This window comes from Myripristis murdjan, chromosome 16, assembly GCF_902150065.1.
Source record: "Myripristis murdjan chromosome 16, fMyrMur1.1, whole genome shotgun sequence".
In the NCBI taxonomy this organism is placed as follows: domain Eukaryota; kingdom Metazoa; phylum Chordata; class Actinopteri; order Holocentriformes; family Holocentridae; genus Myripristis; species Myripristis murdjan.
This window is the reverse complement of record NC_043995.1, coordinates 17224439-17246751: the sequence shown is the minus strand read 5'-3', so window position 1 is coordinate 17246751 and position 22313 is coordinate 17224439. Positions and strand designations below refer to the sequence as shown.

General features: G+C 40.8%; 3 protein-coding genes across 3 annotated transcripts; all 3 read right to left on the bottom strand.

Moving 5' to 3' along the window:
• Positions 1-4612: 4612 nt before the first annotated feature.
• hoxa2b (homeobox A2b) lies at positions 4613-6287 on the bottom strand. The gene is made up of 2 exons (XM_030072355.1): positions 5924-6287; positions 4613-5439 (listed from the first exon to the last, which is right to left on the bottom strand). The coding sequence occupies exons 1-2, from the start codon at positions 6285-6287 to the stop codon at positions 4751-4753; spliced, it is 1053 nt and encodes a 350-aa protein (XP_029928215.1). The 3' UTR covers positions 4613-4750.
• Positions 6288-13361: 7074 nt separating this feature from the next.
• On the bottom strand, positions 13362-14611 carry hoxa9b (homeobox A9b). The gene is made up of 2 exons (XM_030072038.1): positions 14095-14611; positions 13362-13600 (listed from the first exon to the last, which is right to left on the bottom strand). Exons 1-2 carry the CDS (start codon positions 14609-14611, stop codon positions 13362-13364), a joined length of 756 nt encoding a protein of 251 aa, XP_029927898.1.
• Positions 14612-17154: 2543 nt separating this feature from the next.
• On the bottom strand, positions 17155-19362 carry hoxa10b (homeobox A10b). The gene is made up of 2 exons (XM_030072034.1): positions 18588-19362; positions 17155-17429 (listed from the first exon to the last, which is right to left on the bottom strand). Exons 1-2 carry the CDS (start codon positions 19360-19362, stop codon positions 17155-17157), a joined length of 1050 nt encoding a protein of 349 aa, XP_029927894.1.
• Between the last annotated feature and the right edge of the window lie 2951 nt (positions 19363-22313).

Below are 22313 nucleotides of genomic sequence, written 5' to 3'. Positions count from 1 at the left end.
CTCGCATATGATGCCAAAGCCTTGTAGTTATCCCCTTGTTGTTTACTTTGGACTGGTAGGTGTCATTCAGTCTTGGGAGGCTGGTAAAAGACAGTGGGCGACGCTTTAATGGACCAGCTGATCTTTACACACTAATAAAGTCAGGCATAATCTCCTGATAATATTTTGATTGATCCCAGATAACAGTTCTCTGGCACTCAAGGCTGCTCATATTCAATCACTCTACTTGATGCATTAGACACATTGGCAATGTCTTCTTTATTTTATACCAATGATGCAAACACTTAATTTTTATGAATGCGTGGTTGTAAATCACTTTGAAATGATGGTTATATAGAACTGTTGGCAGCTTTTTGTACACGTAGAGGCTTTCAAAGCAGAGAACTTTTGTGTCTCAGCAATGGTGAGTGTGTGTCAGAGAGACTGTGTATAAGGAACGTGTAATTTAATGCAGATTCACAACACTTTTGCTGCAATGTTTTATCTCCATAAATCATGTTAAAGACAAGCATCTTGTATATGAGATACCGTATTTCACCAATTAATCGCCCGGCCGCAAATAGCCGCCGGGTTCTTATAAACGCCTGGGGTCTGCACGCATTTTGCGTATTAAACGCCCACCCGAATAACCGCCGGGGCGATTATTTGCATTATATTGAGGTAACCTAAAATAAGGCTACTCACCTTATTTTTGCAGAAGTAAACAGTTAGCTGCACAATAACAGTGCGGCACTTCTGTTTTCTGTCAAAATAAGAGCGCTAGCTAACGTTAGAACAAAAGGGTGTACCGTAATATTAAATCGACCGACTGAAAATATGTTGGACAGTAGCTGTCATCACAGTAATGACCTGGTGCAAAAATAAATAAAGGCCTGCAGCGAATAGCCGCCTGGTTCTTTTAAACGCCCGGGGTCCAAGTCGATTTTGCATATTAAACGCCCGGGCGATTAATTGGTGAAATACGGTAACTTGAATCAGTCTCCACTGATACCAAGGACAAATACGCTTTCCCATTTTATTTAATGTGGCACTCGAGGCCTTTATGATCTCCTGAAGGAGTGCTTGCAATAGTAACCCTCCCTCCTCCTCCTCCTCCTCCTCCTCCCAAGAAAATAGTGAGATAAATGTAGCTTAGCACCAAGTATAAGATGTGCTGAATACTGTATTTAAGGGAAGGAGTCAGTTGTCATATTGTTTATAGAGATGCCAGTCATTCATTAGTCATTTTCTGACAGGCAGTATCACCCAATCCAGGTTAAAAGAATGAGCCTTTGAACTGTATAGCCCATTGTTGAGGAGAAATACCCAGAAGTGAGACAGGAGCAGTGTCAGTGCAGCTCTGGAGGGGCTGTGTGAAGAGCTGCGTCCCTGCAGGTGGTGCGCGGTGTTTGTCAGTGCTGCCAGTCAGGCAGATGCTCTCAGAAATGTCTCACATTGTCTCTGTCACTCCAGCTTCAGTCCAGCACTTTGGTGAAGAATCAGACGCAGACAAACCTGCAGCAGCCACTTTTTAACCCTCGTGTTTACCTCAAATTCACAAACATTTATTTAATCCTTGGGGTCAATTTAACCCCAGCAATTTGAACCTCCGGAAAATGATTATAATCAAAATTGTAACACAGGTTTATGTGTCACATATCTTATGTTTCTGTGCTGACTACCTCAATAGCCCTTTAAATAAAGCATGTATCATGTGAACTATCAGTGGTTCTCCCATTATTGCACAAAGGCCTGTGGTTATAGTTGAAAACCCTAAGGCAGAGGGAAGTTTTTTGAAGATTATAATTTGCATGTTATATTTCCCTGAGTATCATCCAAAACAACCAAAACAAATATGTGTAAAATGTTGATATTTCTTATTTTTTCACAGCTAAAACAGCCTGGCTAAAACAGTGCACAAAATGTGTACAGGACATTTAAAACATACCATCATATTAATGTTTTGTTTATCTGGTTGTCTCCATTAAGATAGGAAAAGTCATTAAATATGAAGCAAAAAAATTATCTCAATCATTTATTTAAAGACATTAAAAACTGAATGGGGTCAACTTGACCCCAAAGATGATAGAAGGGTTAATGACTTCCTTAAGTTTCCTACTGAGAAGACAAGAGTGAGCTGATACAAGAAATATATAATATAGAGCCTATCATTGATAGGCTCTATAACCCTGGCTCTATGTAGTTCCAAAACCTTCCTATTATATCTGTCATGACATTTTAAATGTTATATGTCCATATTCATAAAAAAAAAAAAAAAACTCTCAGAGAATGGGCACACCAAATCAATCAGAGTGGGAGTTCTTGTCATGTGACCCCACTCCTCACTATTACTTACAATTCAACTTCAAATCAGTGCTGTTTTTCCAGTGTTATTTATGCATACATTTTCTGATGTCACATCCTGTTTGGAGTTATCTGAGGAGCCACTAAATTCTTTATGAGGCAGAATCACTCTGTGGTCATTCAAAACCTGACCCCCTCCTGACCTGGCAGTAGTTCCAGCCTGCTTGGTGAGGAGAGGAGAGGCAGCTTGACCTTTGACCTTTGCGTGGATGCATGTGTTTGTGTGTGAGTGTGTGTATGTGTGTGTGTGTGTGTGTGTGTGTGTGTGTGTGTGTGTGTGTGTGTGTGTGTGTGTGGAGGGAGGGATCCTGGGATATGGTGTTGTATCAAGTTTCCCACAAAGTTTCATCTTGCCTGTGCACTCAGAAACTTCCCCCTCCCTTTTTATTATCATCCTCACAGGTTTCCAATCCACTGCCAGCATGCTGCTAAAGCCTCAACCTCATGCCCCAATTTACATAGTACACCAAACACATAGTTCAAACATATTGCAATGAGATGCTCATCAAGAAACCTCAATAGGAAAAGAGGGGGAACAATGTCATCATGGAAAAAGCTGCTTTATTTATGGTCACAAAAAATACAAGCAGAATCTGAATCTGTGTGTAAACAGGTGATGTGAGTGGAGTGTAACAGAAGACAGAATTTTTTTAAAAAAATTAAATACTAACAGGAGATACATGGGGCCTGGGATCCTCCTCCAGCCAGCCTCCAGACACTGGTCACACTGGCACTGGGCCTAAACACTGGAGAGTCAGTTCAACAGTAAACCAGCGCTGATTGCCTGTCTTGTGGCTCACTTGGATTATCCTACTTAGAAAGTGTTTTCAAACTGCGCACAATTAGCCATCACGTAATATCATGGCTCAGCTGGAATGATGGTTCACCACCCACCTCACCTTTAATTACGGCGCTGGGCCCATCCGCTGAGGGCGGTAACAGGACGACGAGAAAGAAAGCCAATAATCTGCAATTATCTCAATAAATTAATCCACGCGCCTCTATGGCATATTTGAGCAAATATCTGTCTTTTCATTATAACCAATTAGATGATCTTTTCGCGCGGATATTTATGAACCCAAATGTTGGAAGAAAAAAAAAAGGTCCATCAAAGTTGTTTTCTTGCTGTGGTAAATGCTTCTCTAGATGGGCTGTGCAGCCGAGTTTCAGATGGTCGGTACGAAGTAGATCCTTGTGCACTTTTGGAGTCACGGGCAAAGACCGAATCAGTTTGGTGCAGATTGTGTCGATTTGGCGTGTATTAACATCGTAGCCCAGAACCTACGGGAAATAAACTGAATAAATAGCTAGTGCAAGGCTTGTTTGACTAATATGAGAATATTGTTCTTAACAGCTATGGTTACAATGCCCAATGGAAATATAATTCACACACCGATTGAAAAAAGTCAGTAGATTCCGCTGAATGCTACCCTGAAAAATTTTAATATAGAAAGTTTTGAAAATGACAAGGGTGCAAGGGCGCGATACTTATTTCAAGGAGATTGTATTACATTGCGGACCAGGCTATAAACAAGCACCCTCAGTGCTGTGAGTTTTATAGGCAATAAAATTTAATTGTAGAAAGCCAACAAAGTCATAGCTTTTGGCCTGGGACTCCTAGCAGGCAATTCCCACTGCAAAATTCGTTTTCTGGGCTCATGCACATATCGAGGAATTAATCTGCTGGATTTCTTTTATTCTGGTGATGAGGAACTAAAACACTGCTGCTCCAATGCTTCTTCTTTAATAAGACATTTCTCATAGTGCTGCCTCACGACGATTCTCATCAAAAATTTAGACTGGTATGCCCAGTATAATACAACTTATATTTAATTTGTATTTCAACGTGCTCTGTGCGTCAACATGGCTAATTGTGACTTGGGCAGTTTTGCATTATAAAATCACAGTACTAATAATGTTAAGTTTCACAATACACCACAATTTAGAAAAATCTCAGTGGTATTAATTGGACGTAAATAGCGCATTTTGTTCTAATTTTGAAACATTGAGAGAAACTATTTAGCCTAGACCCAGTGCATCTCTCTGCTCAACGTCCTCCTGTGTTTCTATTAGGCCTATAAACTTACAGGCTCTCTAGACTTTATTATTGGGAAATAAGACAATATAGCGCAGCTGATTGGAATCAATGTAAGGTTTTATTTCAAGAAAATATTCTGCTCAGTTGTAGTCGAAAATCCATATAAAAATAAACTGTGCAATGTCCTCTCACAGCCTAATGGAATAAACAGGCCACAGGCTTAATAGGGTGTTGTTATTTTTCTTCAACTTACCTTATTTTAGAGATCTAGAAATGATTTCCCCCCACGCTAAAACTGACTACACGGAGTACACAGAAGTCTTGAATGTAAAAATAAAATAAAATTTTAAAAAAGTAGCTGATGGAAGTTTAATAGCTCAAGTTTTGCAGGTCGATTGTTGTGAGCGTTTCTGAGAAAAGGTCAAAACTTTCAGTTGCTGAAGTCATGGGACTGTGTACTGAATCTGACAAACTTGGAGAGAAAGAGGAGGAGGATGAGAAAACTTGGAAATCCTGCAAAGAGACGTCCAGGCCGAGGGAATTATCATTGTCCGGGCCTATTGTTGACACGCAGATAGGAACAGTGGGTGACGGGTTTGGAAAATGTTTCAGATTTTTGTCATTGCTGTGTAAATGCGTTGCAGCCGGGCTTTGGTTATCTCCATTGTGCCCATTCTGGGACTGTTGTGAAGTTAAGGTATTTTGGTGGAAATACCTCTCGTTCTCCAAAAGCGTCCCGGACACGCTGCTGTTTGCCGCCTGCTCAAACTCGTCCTCCGGCCCGTCGTCCATGCCGGTGCACGCATATTTCCCCTCGCTGTCCCTATTCTCCTTGCAGTGCGTTTGTCTCTTGTGCTTCATCCTCCTGTTCTGAAACCACACTTTCACCTGCCTCTCTGTCAAATCCAGTAAAGCCGCTATCTCCACTCGCCTCGGTCTGCACAGATATTTGTTAAAATGAAACTCCTTTTCCAGCTCCAGAAGCTGGGTGTTGGTGTACGCGGTCCTCAACCTCCGGGATGCCCCTCCGCCACCGCCACCGGCACTCTCTGGTATGTCTGGTGAACCTATAGAAGAAATAAAAATAAACGAACGAATGGAATATTTCATTACATCCAAAAAGCTGTTGATCATAAATAGAAATTTAACCCAGTTGTGGGGGAGTGTGTAAGGTGAAACTTGTGGCGAACAAGCAACGGGACTGGGAAGATTTATGGGCCCCAGGCAGAATATGATGGGTCTGCGTGGACAGGACGGAGGCTGAAGATTAATGAACATGCCAGCTGCCGGCCCGTGTAAGAATAATCTATCACTCTCCATTACTGTCAAACATCAACACTTACACTGCATCACAAGTCAGCGCGTTACTTGATGAGATTAAGCATGCTTAAATCAAAATCCTATACTGGCTTAAAGGGACGCCCACGGTGCACAACACACAGGCCTGAGACCCAACTCTGCCTAAAAGAAGGGAATATGTGGGGGAATCCTCAGACAATGAGGAGCCTTTATAGATGGAGGTTATTAATCATCATGTCTTGCCTTGGGGGGAGAAGTAGAGTGGAGAGGAGTCAGTCGGTGTCGCAGCAGCAGCAGTCTGGTTTCTCTTGATGCTCTTCTTTTCCTTCATCCATGGGTACTCCGGTGGTACGGATGCAGCCTGCAGCGGGCTGCAGCCATTCAGAGCCTGCTTTGAGCGGCTGTGGCGTGGGTGGCTGCCCGGGTTCAGGCTGGGGATAGTCTGCTCAAAAGGAGGAGGAATCAGTGTCGACGGTGAAAGCGCCGAGCTCTTGATTGATGAACTTTGAAATGCATCACCGACAGGGTTAGTGAGAGATGTCAGGCACTCAGCAAGCGACGGCTGGCTGTTGATAAAACCACTTTCTCGCCCAAATTCGTAATTCATCTCCTCCTTCTTGCCTTGAAAAAAAATCACGGATTTTAGGGTAATTTAGCAGGGCCACCAAGATTAAAAAATATGAAGCAATTTTTTTCATAAACTATACTAAACTGGATATAGTCGTATGGAGACCTCTATGCCATAAACTATTGCTTTCATGAGGACATGGTTGGAATCAGACCGTGTTGCTTGTCACATGATTTCATCTGCCCAATGACAATTTGGGGTTTTTATCAAAAGAAGCCACTGTCCTCTGTGATTGATCGAGAAAGTCGAGGGGGTAACGCCTCATTCTGGGGGTAGGGGTTGCTTTATTTACACATTTTTTTGTGTTAGTTTGTTCACTACTGCGCCCCCTTAAACTCAGTCCGTGTTAAGAGTCGTGGCTTAGGCTATGCGCGTACACGCGGTCGCCATGCAGCGTGTAAAAGGCCGCGCGCTCGTATTAGCAGGCTATGTATCCATATATACATCTATAGGCTATATAGGCCACGTGCATTTATTCCTAGCCTGGCACCCCACAAATCATCTCAGCAGCCACATTTATGTCTCATAATGCAACGACGCCCACAGTCGTTATCAGCGCCAACACGTTAATCTTGAGACTTCTTGAAAGCCTGAGAGCAGCAGACATCCAACACTGTCCTTCCTCCCCTCCCCCTTAACCGAGAGGGAGAGAGAGCGAGAGAGAGAGAGAGAGAGAGAGATGTATGATTTATCGATAAATTTCAATTTGATGCTTTCATTGCATTTTGGCACAGTTTGATCCCATCCTACAGGCTAGCAAAACCCTATCACACCGTACCTGCTATAGTGTCCCAGCCAGTGAAGCCTTTACCTGTTTACAATTTATCCTATTTCTTATTAAAAGAAAGGCAAATACTACTTTGTGTCCATTGAAGATATCTATAGGTTTTTGCTTGACATTTTTATATTTAATACACATTTGTCATCATGACACAACCCCCCCTCCCAATCTTATTTCTGGCTTCCTAATTCACACTCGATTTCATTTATTTCCTTTTGGGATAATGTTGACCTAGCTGTCATACGTTTCAGCGGTGTTGGTTATTATGTCAACATATAGCAGGAATTAGAAATGATTTGCCACTGGGTTTCCTAAGCAGAGAAAAGGTGGGGATCTCGGGCTGTTTATTGCTCTGACTCTAAACAAAGAGCTCTGGTAGCCTGTGTGTGATCAATCTTGCTCGCCAAAAGGTCTGACAGCTCCGTGCCCTAAGAACACATTTAAACCATCTAACAGTCACTTAGATCATATATGGCCAGGAAGAGGACAGCCACTCGGTGCTTATAGGCTGTAGAAGAAATATTCATCTTTAAAAAAATTCCTCTCAGGAACTTCATTGAAAGCGCGGATGAGACGCCCTGCCATGTCGCAGTGAGCGATTTGTTTACTGCCTTGACAATATATCCACAAGACGATAATCTACCGCTTTTTCGTTTGCAAGAAGGAGCATTCTGGCGCAAAAAAGAGCGCAGAAGAGAGGACTGGACTTGGTTAGTGGTATAGAAACGAATGGATCGGCTTTTGCATAGGATCAATTGTTTGCTGAGGTGAGTGGGTGTTGGCATTCAGAAGGAAAAATTCCATTCACCCCCATACCTTTAACTGCCAGCTATACGGATAAAGTCATTCTCTGGCATGTTGAGGTTTCTAAAATACTTAATTTTTAATCCATATGCTTGTGGTAGCCTATTTGATTTCATATAACAGTGTTAACGAATTATTACTTGTAAAAGATGGACCCTGAATTAAATATAGATTGGTATTGTAAATTAACAAATAAGGTCTTAAGATATTCTAGGTTATATTCACTATGAAATATAGGTTATTAAAACACAATCGAAGACGAATCATGCCAAGTATTCAGTTATTATTAGGGTTCACAAATTATTCAATGTTTAGCCGGTATGGGCTGTTGTCTATCTATACAGCTAAACGTGCAATTTGTACACATGTATAGGCTACTTTTTCCTTTTGTAGGATTATTTAAAAACTGAAAAAATAAAATTAAAAGCTATATAGTATTGACCTGGTTAGAGTGTCTAGATTTAATTGGATACAGGTGTAGAAACAGGCCAGTGTTGCAAAGAGAACAAAGAACCTTGTCAGAAAAAAAGGAAAAAAAAAAAAACAAAAAAACTCACACATTAGATTTATCAAAAGCAAGATAGCCTACTCCTAGAGACTAAAATATGTTTAACATTTTATACGTCAGTACAACTGATATTTATTTTTGCTGGTCTCTTTCCAAATCAAGACAGAGAGCAGCGCTATGTGTGTGGTGTGTGTGTGTGTGTGTGTGTGTGTGTATGTGTGTGTGTGTGTGTGTGTGTGTGTGTGTGTGTGTGTGTGTGTGTGTGTGTGTGTGCACCGTTAACCGTCTGTTACCTACAGAAACACGAAGACATCTGGAAAGCAAGCAGCAGTCCAGCGCTCACTGAGGACTTTGTTTGAAAAAAAAAAAAAAAAAAAAATTGTCATGTTAGGTTATTGTACTGTGGAATTATTTTATTCACCGGTTATCGTGACACAACTGTTTAAACAGACTGAAATAAATAAGGGAATAATTACCGAGTATGTTCTTTATGTAGGCCTATTTCAATCTGTATATGGTGTTGCAGATTTCTTTTACGCTGATTTCTTATGATACAATGAAACATTTATTGCATATTTATGACATGTTACAACCTAATGTATTGTCAAGGTTATGTGATATTTTGAAAATATATCTGACGAAATGACGAAAAAAATCAGGCTGTTTGATAGTGTTTATTACTCGTTGTTTCCGACATTCCTGCGCTTTGCAGATCTTCTTCTGGATGAAAAGACATATTAGCCCTATTTTCCCTGTCTGTCTGGTCTGTCTGGAAAATACATTTAGTGTGTGTGTGTGTGTGTGTGTGTGTGTGTGTGTGTGTGTATGCGCACTCACAATTGGATTTTCACATTAAAGTTTTATTTATTGACCCCTCTGGGTTTATGAGATTTTTGAGATATTTTATGCATTATAGGGCTGCAATCCAGAGCATGTGCTGAAATATAATAACCGATATGGTAACATTTTTTTAGTTGCATTATGGGACATACTTTGCCTATAAAGAAATGTGAAAAGTTGGGGATTATATGAGCAAAAGAATAAAGACACATAAACGTGTCTGCCAGAGGTCCTGAAGAAGAGATGGCTGTCTCCCTACACAGCTCCAATCTGGTTCCCAGTTTTCCATCATTTTGGTTCAAGTGTGCACTTGTCCACTAATAAATGTGAATTCAAAGGCAAACAATTTTGTGTGAGCATGGTTTTGGGTAAATGCGTACAAGCAAATGTTGTATCATGTACTTGAGGTTAAAGTGAGGCGAAAAAAAACAAGACAATGTAGAGAAATGTATGAGGGAGGGGGAGGAGCTGCCTGAAGCTTGCCTTGCCAAAGCTATAAATACGAAGTCCATATTTATGAATAAAGCAAACTTATTGTGCATGTGTGTGCATGTGCAAACAGTTTTTTTTCTCACCTTACTGTGTGTATTCATCTAAAGTGTCTTCACACAGCTCATCAGGAGGAAAGTAAACTAATTCCAAGAAAGAATATGTGCAAACATAAATGTTTAGGTCATAACACACCAGCACAGAATCCCCCAGCCCACCCCACACCCCATCCCCCCTCTGCTCCACTTGGGGCTTCTGTCAGTAGAACAAAGTATTGATAGTGAGGATGAGCAGATGAAACAGACTGACTGCAACTTGTGCATATTTTTTTTTTTTTAACTTCTCCACCAAAGTTCACACACAGCCTCTGTTAGTGGAGGTGTCACAGGGTTTGATGTATAGGGGTCATGAAGGGCCACCGCAAACAACATCTGAGCAACTTTCTGATGTGTTGGCAGCATGGTTCCTCAAATGCTTGTTTCTGCAAGAGAGACTTTGCAGGATATTCCTCCTTACACATGGAACAAACTGAAAACCCATCTATACACTCTTTTTTGGGAGGTTCTTGTATTAGTGATGCCTTACCAGTCAAGCTGCATACACTCAGCAGAGGAGAGTCAAGCTGCATACACTCAGCAAAGGCATACAAACAGGTAGAAATTTTCACTGAAACCTTGTATGATATTATGTCACACTCACATTTGAAAATTGAGAGTAACAATCATATTCATACAGCAACATATTTGTAATTTTCCCCGAAAAGAAGAGAACAAGATAATAATAATTTACATATAAGCTTTGGGTTCAGAAAGGGTGGCGGGGGTGCTCTCTCACCTTTTAGACCCTCAAGTTCAGAGCTCAACTGGGAGTCCAGTCCTCTTCCTGGAAAACAAGAAGCGGTTCCATGCCATTGCAAATGTGCATATGTGTGTGTGTGTGTGTGTGTGTGTGTGTGTGTGTGTGTGTGTCTGCAAATTCTTATACCTCCATGTCCATGTATGTATGGGACCATGCATATATGTGAACACACACACACACACACACACACACACACACACACACACACACACACACATATCTATATCTATATTTATACATATCTATGTATATGTGTGTGTGTGTGTGTGTGTGTGTGTGTGTGTATACACACATGCACATTTGCAATGGCATGGATGTGTGTGTGTGTATACACACACACACACACACACACACCACCACCACCACCACTATGTGTGTGTGTATATATATATACACACACACACACACACACCACCACCACTACTATTACTGGAAGCGCAATGAGATGAAATACATGAAATACAAGGAGAAGCTTTCAGTCTCGCCACTGTTATCATCCCATTAGTTGATATGGCATTCTGTGCTTTTCTTAGATAGGGCAATAAAGAGTGCAAGAACCCCTGGCCAAACACAATCCCTATTTAATCAAATAGGGGTCTTTAAAAGGTAATTTAAGCCATAAATTGTCATAAAATGCAACATAACATGTAGCAGTAATAGGCATTTTATGATGAAAATGATACAATTGGTGCAGGCCAGTATAAATAGGGAGTGGCCTGGCCGAGGAGCAGCACGCCCCATCGCACTCAGCCGGTTTGGAGCAGAAAGCTTGAGCATTGTTCCTCAGATGAGCCGCTGCCTCCACCTGCTGGCTGAGGGACAACAGCAGCACCAAGATCAGCACAGCCAACCGGTCTTCACATTATCAGACTGAGGACAGGCTGCTGTCATCAGATATTAGCTGTCATCCTGTCTGCAGACCCAAGTTTCTGGATTGTCAGCTCCTGCGTTGTTTTCCAGTTTGCTCACTCAGACACAATGGTGTTATTCCTAGTCTGTGAAACATGTAGCGCCTGTCTGCTGAATTTGGCTGCAGCCTGGTGTCCACTGGCCTCCAGTGCGACACAACAACAAACGGATGTTTCAGCCCTGAGACAGTCTAATTGTAGGTGAACAGTCGTAAAGTCATTAACAGAAAGAAAAAAACAAACAAACAAACAAACAAACAAAAAAAAAACAGACAGGCTTTGAGTTTTATGGAGCTTCCTGGATTTAGACCTTTCAAGACAGACCCATCTGCACCCCCGTCTGTGTGTGTGTGTGTGTGTGTGTGTGTGTGTGTGTGTGTGTGTGTGTGTGTGTGCTGTGTCTGGCCAGTCTTACAGAAATGTTACATGTTTGAGTGTTTGCCCGAGCCTCATTAGAAATGTTGGGCAAACTGCGTGCTATCACTTCCACAACCTGAACATGCACGCAGCGTCCGCGTGCTTTGTTCCCTTCACACCTTATAAACAGTCAGAGCCGTGATTGTGGTTTCCTGCAGCATTGCATCCAAGCTTGTTTGTTAGGGCTGAAATCCTAATCCTTTGTCCTGGAAAGAATTTTATATTGATGTTATGCTTAATGTAATGGAAAAATGTAAGATCTTATCAATATTATTTTAAATCTGCTATCTATGACTTAAAGTGTAGGTGATTTACATGTTATATGGTGTTGGTTTGCAATTACGTTGCTTTAAGTGCCAGGTTTCTTGAAAAAAAAAATATCTTGAGCTCACCACAGATTAAATAAAAGCTAAAATAAATAAATAAATGAACATAAAAATATAAAATAAAATAAAATAAAGAACTGTAGTTGCCCCCCTACTTTTAAGTCAAATATTTTTTTTACTTATAGGCAGCTAAAATCTCCAAAGGGATAAATACTGGTTATGTGTCATCAAATTTGTTCCACCTCTTCTCTGCAATTATAATTTTTTAAAATATAAATGCGGCTGTAAAAGAATGGCAAAATATTTGTAAGCAAATAGACTAGACTTTTTTTTATCTGCACCCTACAGCCAGATAGTTACGAGCCAGAATTTAAGAACAGACAGTGAGAGTATGATCTGTTTCTGAAAAAACCTACTCCTGTAGTTTTACAATTTATTCCCTTTTTTCCTATGACAAAAGGTGTTGTTTATCTAGGCCTAGGCTAGTGAAAATTTCCAAATTATTTTGAGCGCAAATTGTGCAAGAAATAGAAGAAATATTACAGCTACAGCTGCATTTCATATTTTTCATAATGCAGTTTTTCATCTTACATTAAGTAGTTTCACATTAATCACAGCCTTGTTATGACAAATAATGAAAATCACCCCGGAGATGTCTTATGCTATACAAACTACTCTTTATTTTGGATGAAACCAGGTACGACGAGGTATTTTAAGTGTGCACAGTGTTGACCTATTTTCACAAATGCATCAAAAAAATAAACATTGCATAAACAATAACTTAATCTTATGCAAATAGGTAGTTGAGAGACATTCAGGTGGTCAAATACAATTTCATGCAAATAAATGGCCAAGGTAACTATTTCTCTGCGCCAAATACAACACATCTACAGTATATTCTGATATTCTGTTAAGACAGTGGACGTCCTCTCACAAAGATGGAACACTGAACATCATATAAAACGATCCAGTATTTTTTCTTCTTTTTTCTTTCTTTCTTTTTTTTTTCTTTCTTTTTTTTTTTTTTTATAACAACACGAGCTATACAACAACATGTGTAACAGGTCAGGAGCATTAAAGAACAGAGAAACCAGGCTCTAAGCCACCATGAGTCCAAAATAATTAATTGACTCTCCGCCGGTCTTTGTTTCCTTTCTTCATCTTCATCCTGCGGTTCTGAAACCAGATTTTGACCTGTCTCTCGGTCAAATTCAGGAGTCTTGCTACTTCCAATCTACGATCCCGGGGGAGGTACATATTAAACAAAAACTCCTTTTCCAGTTCGAGGATTTGATGCTTTGTGTATGGGCAACGTTTTTTTCTGGTGGATTTTGCATGAAGCCAGTTGGATGATGGGTTATCTGGAAATAAGGGGATCAAAACCAACACAGGAGAGTTCAGTAAATTTCCCCATTTTGGAAGTGCATACCATTGCTGGCAAGATAATACATTTGCACTGAAAAGGGGCTCAAATGTCAGTTATATGTAAAACATCTAAAAAACAAGCAGCCTTACAAATGTGACTACAGACCATCTATCGCCTTGAGAGCAAACCCTGTGCCAAATCCTGTGCAAAATACTGTGCAGCTATGCAGTGACATGCGTCCATCGCCCTGCAGAATGTGCACGTCTTACAAAAATCGCTTACCAATGAAAATGATTGATTGTATAAACTCTGATTTTATAAGATAATTATTAAAAGTACGCCTAATAATATTTCAATGCCAATTCTATCCTGAATAGGCCTGTGAATTTCTGCAGTTTTGCTCCACCTCTTGCAGCATTCTCTTGATCTGGGCTGGAATGAGGTTCTGACATTATAATGACCATAATAACATTAAAACGTTTCACTTACTTGCATCTAATTCCCTCTTTTCCTCTGCTGGTAGGCTCCCATCGGTGGGTTTAGACTCAGATGAGGTATCGCAGGCAATCTCTGTGAGGGACGCTCCGTTTTCAGTGTCAGAAAAAAGAGGTGTGTGCGTCTCCAAAGTTGTGCATTCACCACTTCCAATGAGAGGCTCCGATTTGATATCATAATGCATGGTTGTTGACGGTAATCCCGTTAAACACAAGGACGCAGAAACTGGATCCAACGCCCAGGAGCGCGTAAACATTCCATCGGTGTCCCCGGTTGTGTAATGCTGATGTATGTAGGCTGGAGTTTCTGTGCTTGGAGGCTGGGCCGATATGGGACTCCAAGATCCACCAAAAATAGAAGATTTCGCCTGCAAAGGGCAAGACTCTTGTCCGCCATATTCAGCCAGCATCGCCTGCTCCACCCCTGCAGCTGATGAGTACCTCGGTGTCATATCTTCCTGCTCGGGAAGAACACGCGAGTCAACATAATAAGTCGTTCCCAATGTCGACATGGCAAAATGCAAAGATGTCTCACACTCCTACAATATTTGGAAAAAACAAATTCATTGCATGGTAGCCTGCTGCTTTCCTGCACCAGGAGCTCAATGCGTCCAGCAAGTTGAACCTTGCCCAAGACTGGATAGGGCGCCCCAAACACGTGACCGTGGGACAGAACAATAAATAATAAATCAGCCTTCTGCTCCGCTAAATGGCCACCATTTTCCCCACCATATTTTAATAGCAAAACCCTGCGCCTTTATTGGGAGATATTTCGTTTTATAAGCAATAAACAGTGTGATTTTTGTCAAGAGATCTTATGTTAGTGGTGTAATCGAACATAGCTGTGATGGTGGGAGCAAGAGAAGCAATACTACTTAGGCCTCCAATTGGGAAATTAGTAAACAGCCAACTGCCTTTAAAAAGTTTTATATACATAAGATCTTAATGCCTTCATTTATTCTCAAAAATAGTAACATTTTAAAGACTTGCTGCCTCCGAATTCAAAACCTCTTGTTTTGCAAAGGAAACTTTTGGTTGTTCTGTTAGTGATTTGGTATATAAAAAATCAAGATATTTAAAACAAATCAAAACAAGCTGAATTAGTTTTATTTTAAAGCCTATAAGAATTTACAATGTCCAAAAGTTACCGCCAGTTTTCATTTATTAACCAAAAGAAACGCATTAAGGTGCCTGGGATGGGGTCTGGGTCTACTTTTAAGGCAATCTAAAACGGAAAGTGGGATGAGGTTATTTGGGTGCTATATAACAGTCTGTTTTATCACGGGCAATTGGGTTGTTTTTCTTTAGGTTACAACCTGGCTGTCTAAGCTAAATATCACCAATAAAGCCTATCCTTTGTGTCCTTTCTCTGGCGCAGGCAGACGCATCCGGCATTTCCTACGGCGAGGCATTAGGCAGACTGCAATGATCATAACCGAGGCCTTGTCTGTCCTTTCCCCCACTGTGGACATACAAGCCTAATACTTTTACATTTTATCTCTTGTTAGAAAGCCCACAGTGGCTCAAAATGCTCACAGTAAGTAGAATTAAATTATGGGCACGATGCATAGGAAATTTCTCGGGTGCAAAAATGTATAATTTCTACCAAGTTGATTATTTTGCCTGTACTTAAATGGATAAATAGATATACAGCGGTCATATGGATTTAGCCTTTAATGAACACCGACAGGAAAATCATTCGTTTAGCCTATACCAGTGGCTTTACGCACAACAACAAGACATGTTACTGCAGTTTTTGGAGTGAAGTGATGGTGTGCCTGATGTAGTCTCTGCCAAATTTTTAAGTTCATCACTTATTCAACTCAGTTTTCATGATGCGATGACTTTTACTGAGGTAATCAAGGCAGTTTCGTGTTGTGGGAGAAAGAAAATATAGCCCAACAACATGAGACTACCTAAACCACTCAACAGCCCACTCTTCTCTTGAGGAATATGTGCGAAATGAATCGTTTTTTGAAGATGTGAAATGGATGCAGTCTCTTGTCACACAATAGATCTAAAAAAAAAAAAAAAAAAAAAAACGCAAATGCCCTATGCAAATCAGTGTTCATCAGACAGACTTCATTCATGCTGCTGTCTATTACGCAAATAATATCGCCCTATATTAAGTGCTGCAATTTTGGCAGGATTTTGCAGCATTTTAAACTGTTTTTCTCCAGAACTTTACGCCAGACTTCCCAGACCTGTCGCAATTAATACATAGACAGAATTGACAAAACATATTATATGAGGGCCGTTATATTCCTGGAAATATGTCTTGACGCGTTGGAAATAACAACCAAGACCATCATCATTCGCAAAATTGTTGCCAGAAAAAAAATGAAGAAAAAATGAAGAAAAAAATATTACTTTGACTAAACGTGTGGTTTACAGGTAGACCTAATGTCAAAAAAGAAAAAAAAAGAAAAGGTAGCCAAGTATGCACATCCGCCAGACACCTAGTACAGACCTGTAGCCAAGGACTTCATCCTGTACTAATAATATTTACAGTGCGCAAAGCGGACCTGGCCAATAACACAAAGGCAGTAGCACCAGTATGCCTGTGCCAGCCTTCCCGAAGATGGAGCCTATTGCGCGCAAGTCCTAATCTCCCTTTCTGGATACAATAAAAAGTCTGCAGTTGCAGTGGATGATTTTATTAATTTGACCAGCAAAATGTGCAAATATTTGACCTCTTGGGTTCTTTAGCTGTGACATAAATGCCTATGTTACTACAACATAAAAATCCCAAGGGTTCGTCCAGCATGCAATGGTTCACTCTAGTTGACTATACAGTATGTACAAGCCTGAAGCTCTGAAACATGTGGTCACATACTGAACATTTTTTACACAATGGGTTATCGTTACAAATGTAGCCATTTATAAATACATATCCACGACAAATAAAACAGATGTGAAAATAACATTTTCAAAGGAACAACAATCAATAAGTTAGCAGTAGGGTCCTATATTCCAGGGACTCTCACACAGTTGGGGAACTCTGCGCAGGCACTCTTGCCATAGATGGAGGAGGGCGCCAAAGACCCGCACAGTCTCATGAGAAATTGAAGTTGTTGGAGAGCTCTCGGATCCTATTTTCCCGGCTCATTTTTTTCAGTTTCATCCTCCTGTTTTGGAACCAGATTTTGACTTGCCTGTCAGTGAGATGCACACTGCGGCTGATCTCCAGACGACGCTCTCTAGTCAAGTACATGTTGAAGAGAAACTCCTTCTCCAGCTCCAGAGTCTGGTGCTTGGTGTAGGGACAGCGCTTCTTTCGGCCACTCTTTGCTGTGAGCCAAGTAGCCGTGCTTTCGATTTTTCCATCTCCTACAATAAAAATAAGACAGGAAGGCTATTAAGCACCAGGTGTGAAAAACAGCATCATCTACAGCTTGTAGATTGTTTTCAAGACTTCCAGTATAGATGCGGCAAAAGGTGAAAATAGATTAGGGCTGACTCAAAGTATGATTGGGTAAATGATAAAATATCTACGTTACATTTGCCCTGTATCCAGAATCAGTAGAACTTGACACTGCTTAATGACATAAAAAGGACCAGTTTGGATAGTGAAGATAGCACTGTAGTGGTACAGTGAACGGATTCCAGTATCTAAACTACGATTCTCACACCAGGCCAAGGAAAAGAACAATAATAATAATAATAATATTCACAACAATAATATATATATTTTATAATAGATTGTATAGTCATTTGATGACTTATATGTATGGGATACTTGTTTGGCAACTATATAGGTTAACAGATTTACGCACAACAAATGTGGCGTGTGGATACTAGTTGCAATTCAACTTTTTAACCAGAAACTGTTCATTGCCCACTCAAGTAGCTTATACCACATAGCCTATAGCCCATTACACCTTTATTAAGACATAAAACGTAGCCTACACAGTCTGCTGAAATTATAGCTATGCCTTTTATGGGGGGACGACTGAGGACATTCTACGTCTTGTACTGGACAGACAGACTGGAGTGGATTGGCCTTGCTGTTTGTCGTCATGAAATAATAATATTAATAAAAAGCACACAGGAGGAATTCACAAACCAGGTCTTTCTGTATAAAACCACAACGCCATGCTGTGCTTTAGGAATAATCCGTGAGGCGCACGTAGAGAGCTTTGCTGAGATCAGGCTGCTTTGGCGCAGCGAGCAGCCTTTTGTCATCTAAACCAGTTTAGAAAAGGTGGTTCTGACGGTCCGTTCTGATTGGCTGAGTAATGTGTAAATAGCAGATAAACACACACCTGTGCCCGCATGACCGCTGATTTAAATATTAGATAATCTGCAAGAGGAAAATCACCACTCATACTAGCGTTTAACTGTCGCTTAGCAACCATGTTGTTTATCTAGGAACAAAAATAAAACAATTTAGCCTAAGGAATCAAAGCTTTACTGCTTCATTTAACTTGCTGTCCTATACGAGACTGGTTTTGCAAAACATTTCAAATATGCATGTCGTCTCTTCACCTTTGACGGGCTTTTCGGGGCATTCTGCACCGCAAGTCTCTGTGGGTTCAGGAGAGGACGAGCTTTCCGAGGAGAGGCGGCTGTCTTCCTCTCTGGCCGGGACGCAGGGCGCAGCGGCAGGCGCCTCCTCGTGGCTCTCCCTCCGGTCCGGATCCGCAGAGGCAGCCGGGGGCTGAGAGGAGGTGTCCAAGCCGGCAGGTCGTTGCAAAGTAAAATGAGTCATATTTGGCTGGACATCATGATAAACCCTTGAAGACGTGTATGTCTGAGACAGGCGGAAGTAGCCCGGGACAGGCACGTTGCTGCCAGTAACGGGGCATGATCCAGGCGAGTAAGATATGTCATCTACTGTTGCTCCTTTAGGACATTTCTCGGATTCATAAAGACAGTATGCGCTCTCCTCCTTTACACTCGGAGAGAATGAACACTGAGCCATATGCTGGCTGCTGGGCTGATCGACACGGCAGGACCTCGACGACTCCAGCCACGGTTCCATCCCTTGGACATATGGAGCAGAGGAAGGGATCACACTTTGGGAACTTGGCTCGTTGCGCTTACCGATAGCCGGGAAACAAGAGCCACCGGAGAGTCCATAGGAATACTCCGACGCCGGTGGCAAATAGACCCCGTTACTTTGGTAATATGGGACACCACTCTCGGTTCTCACGTTGATTAAGGAGTCGACGAAAAACGAATTTCCAGCTTGGTTGTTGGGGCATGTCATCGTTGTAGTGTAATTTGACGGGAGATGAAGATAGCCCTTTCTGGCTGACATTTCTTGTGCAAAACATTGCTGAATATAATTACTGATACTCACGCTTCTCACTTCAGCCTACAGCCAATTAAAACACCAGACTAGGACAGACTCCTCCCAGTCCGAGCAGGCAGTTCCACTGTGTCATATATTTTGTTTTAGGCTATAAAGTAAAGACAAAACTATGGGGGGAAAGTGTAGTGCATCCAAGCCTTTCATTTTAACTAAAAATGCAAACCTTTGAATCTCGAAAATGGAGCCTCGCGATAAGCCTAACCAACTTTGTCAACCTGTGCAACGGTCCTTGGTTGCAGAAAGCTGTTCCTGGCTGTTTTTATGTACAATGCATAGCTTTATAGCCAATTTTACAACACTGTTAAAATCAAGGCCTATGAGAAGCTCTGGGTGCATCAAAGATCCAATTGGTCCCTGTAAGAGTCTTTAGTAGGACTCCTAACCTCATAACTGTTCTGTGTGGCTCCGCAGAACCTAATAATACTAATTTTGAAAACTGGAATATATTCTGCAATAACCTTTACGCACAATGTTGCAGCTTGCATTTCAAAGGTCCATCTCCTAACGTTTTGTTCATTTAGAGGGCCATCACAATAACATGTCTTGTAGCAGCCATTATCTGTTGCTGGTGTGTATATTGTGGGGTGTGAGTAATGTGTGACTGCGTCCACACATTTTACTGCAAAGACATGATGCTACTGAGTATCTGCAAGGGTGGCACACGGAAAAAGTTAGCGCCTCACTTGATGAATAATCCCCTTGCAGAGCTTTTATCTTGATATATCGTGATAATAATGGCCAGACTGAGATAGAATTAGGCGATCACCGTAAAGTGACGATAGCAGAATATTTATAATGGTCCTCGGAAACCTTGAAGGGTTCCTCTACATCTTCAGTTTAAAGAAGTCCATTCTGTTACAAGAAATATGAAAAATTACACACTTTGTTGTCGTATTAAGGAAGTTAAGAGTTCATAGACTATAGGGTTATGAATACACAGTAGCACCCCTTAATTTTAATAACATAGATATTTTTGACCCTAAAGAATATTGGCAAGTTTACTATGTCGATAAAACTATATGGTTAATGCATGAGTATTTATCTAGACTGTATGTATGTATATGTATGTATGTATGTATGTATGTATCTATCTATCTATCTATACGTCCAACGGATATACTCGATCATACGTTTCTCACACACGCGCGCGCAAACACACACACACACACACACACACACACACACACACACACACACACACACAAATATATATCAATGTCATATATATATATATATATATATATGTGTGTGTGTGTGTGTGTGTGTGTGTGTATGAGGCGTGCATATAGCCTATATATATATATTCCATCTTCTTTATGTAACATTTGATTTACGCATCTAAGATAGAGATTATGAAAATGTCAGTATCAAAACAAGTTATCATAATTCTTTTTAAGGCCGAAGACAAAAACTGGACCATCTAGCTAGTTTCAGTTTTGGCGGCTGAATCTTTGCGCCGAGATTGCACAGAGCCTATTAACACACAACTCTCATTAAAACACACATCAGGGCCACATCTCTTGCACCTTTATAGTTATTGGAGGTCTAATTACAGCTAACAGGGCACGTAATGGCTCCTGGAAAAATAAACAGCATAACAATCTGACCTTTGTCTAATTTTATAATATTTGTAATAGGTCTAACTCATATAGTGACGCACCCAGAAATAAAAGGGTGGCTAACCCATGATCTGCAGTCCGTTTACATCATAGGGCAAACAACCAATAAATACAAATCATCACTATTACAAATAAACACTTTCATAAAAGCATCAACTTTTGCTTTACAAGACCTCAGTTTTCTATTATGCGATTATGATCATGATGTGTATTTTGAATCTATGTCATGTACATTTATGTCAGCCCCAAAGATGTGAACAAATGTGGTTTTGGTGAGTTTATCCGCTATTTCATCAATGGCCTTATCTCCATTTCTTATATGTGTGTTGCCTTTCAACAAGCATAAGGTGTAGTCTACCAGAGATAATATATCAGAGCCTTGTTTGCGAGTAAACATCTAACAGCGCGTCAGAGCCACAGTTTAGCCCGAGCTGTGATTGATGCCAATCATCAGCGCTCTCGGATAGGGAGCTGTGATCTCTCGGTCTGGTAAAATTGTGCGCTGCGGGTAAGCTCTCCTCATATTACTCAAGTTATTATTGTAATAAAACTTTGTAGAATGTACACTCTTTTTTTCTTATAAGTGAGGAAAAAATAAAAATACAATTTCCCTCTTTCTTCGTCCTTATTAAAACACTATTATGAGTCCAACGTGTTCGGTAAATGAAAGTCTTCTGTTGAAATCAACTTATTAGCTCTCTCTCTCTCTCTCTCTCTCTCTCTCTCTCTCTCTCTATGTATCTCTTGCTGTCACACACACACACACACACACACACACACACACACACACACACACACACACACACACACACACACACACACACCCCTATTTGGGTGCAGCAAGCTCGATCACAACTATAAATGGACATAGTGAGGGTTTTTACTTACTCGCAAAGGCTAAATATCACAAATACAAAATTATACTTATTTGGTCCACTGTGACTCTAAGGCTCTATGAGGCCTGATATCAAAGATTTCTGAGACACAAAAGAGTTGGTAGGCCATATAGGCCAGAGCACCGAATAGAAAAAAGTGCAGCCTAACGGGAAACAGTCCAGTTTTTAGTGCTGTAGGCCCTCTTTTCCCCAAAACAATTCAACCCACAGACTGTATTTGGTTAAAAAAAAAAAAAAAGTGTATCACTTCGACTTTTTCTACTTATGTCAGCAGTGTTTTCATCCTAACATTTCCACACAGAATGAGAAATAGCCTGCTCAAGTGCAGGGATAAACCGGGATAATAGCTCATTAAATCAAATTAGGAAACCCACTCTTCATA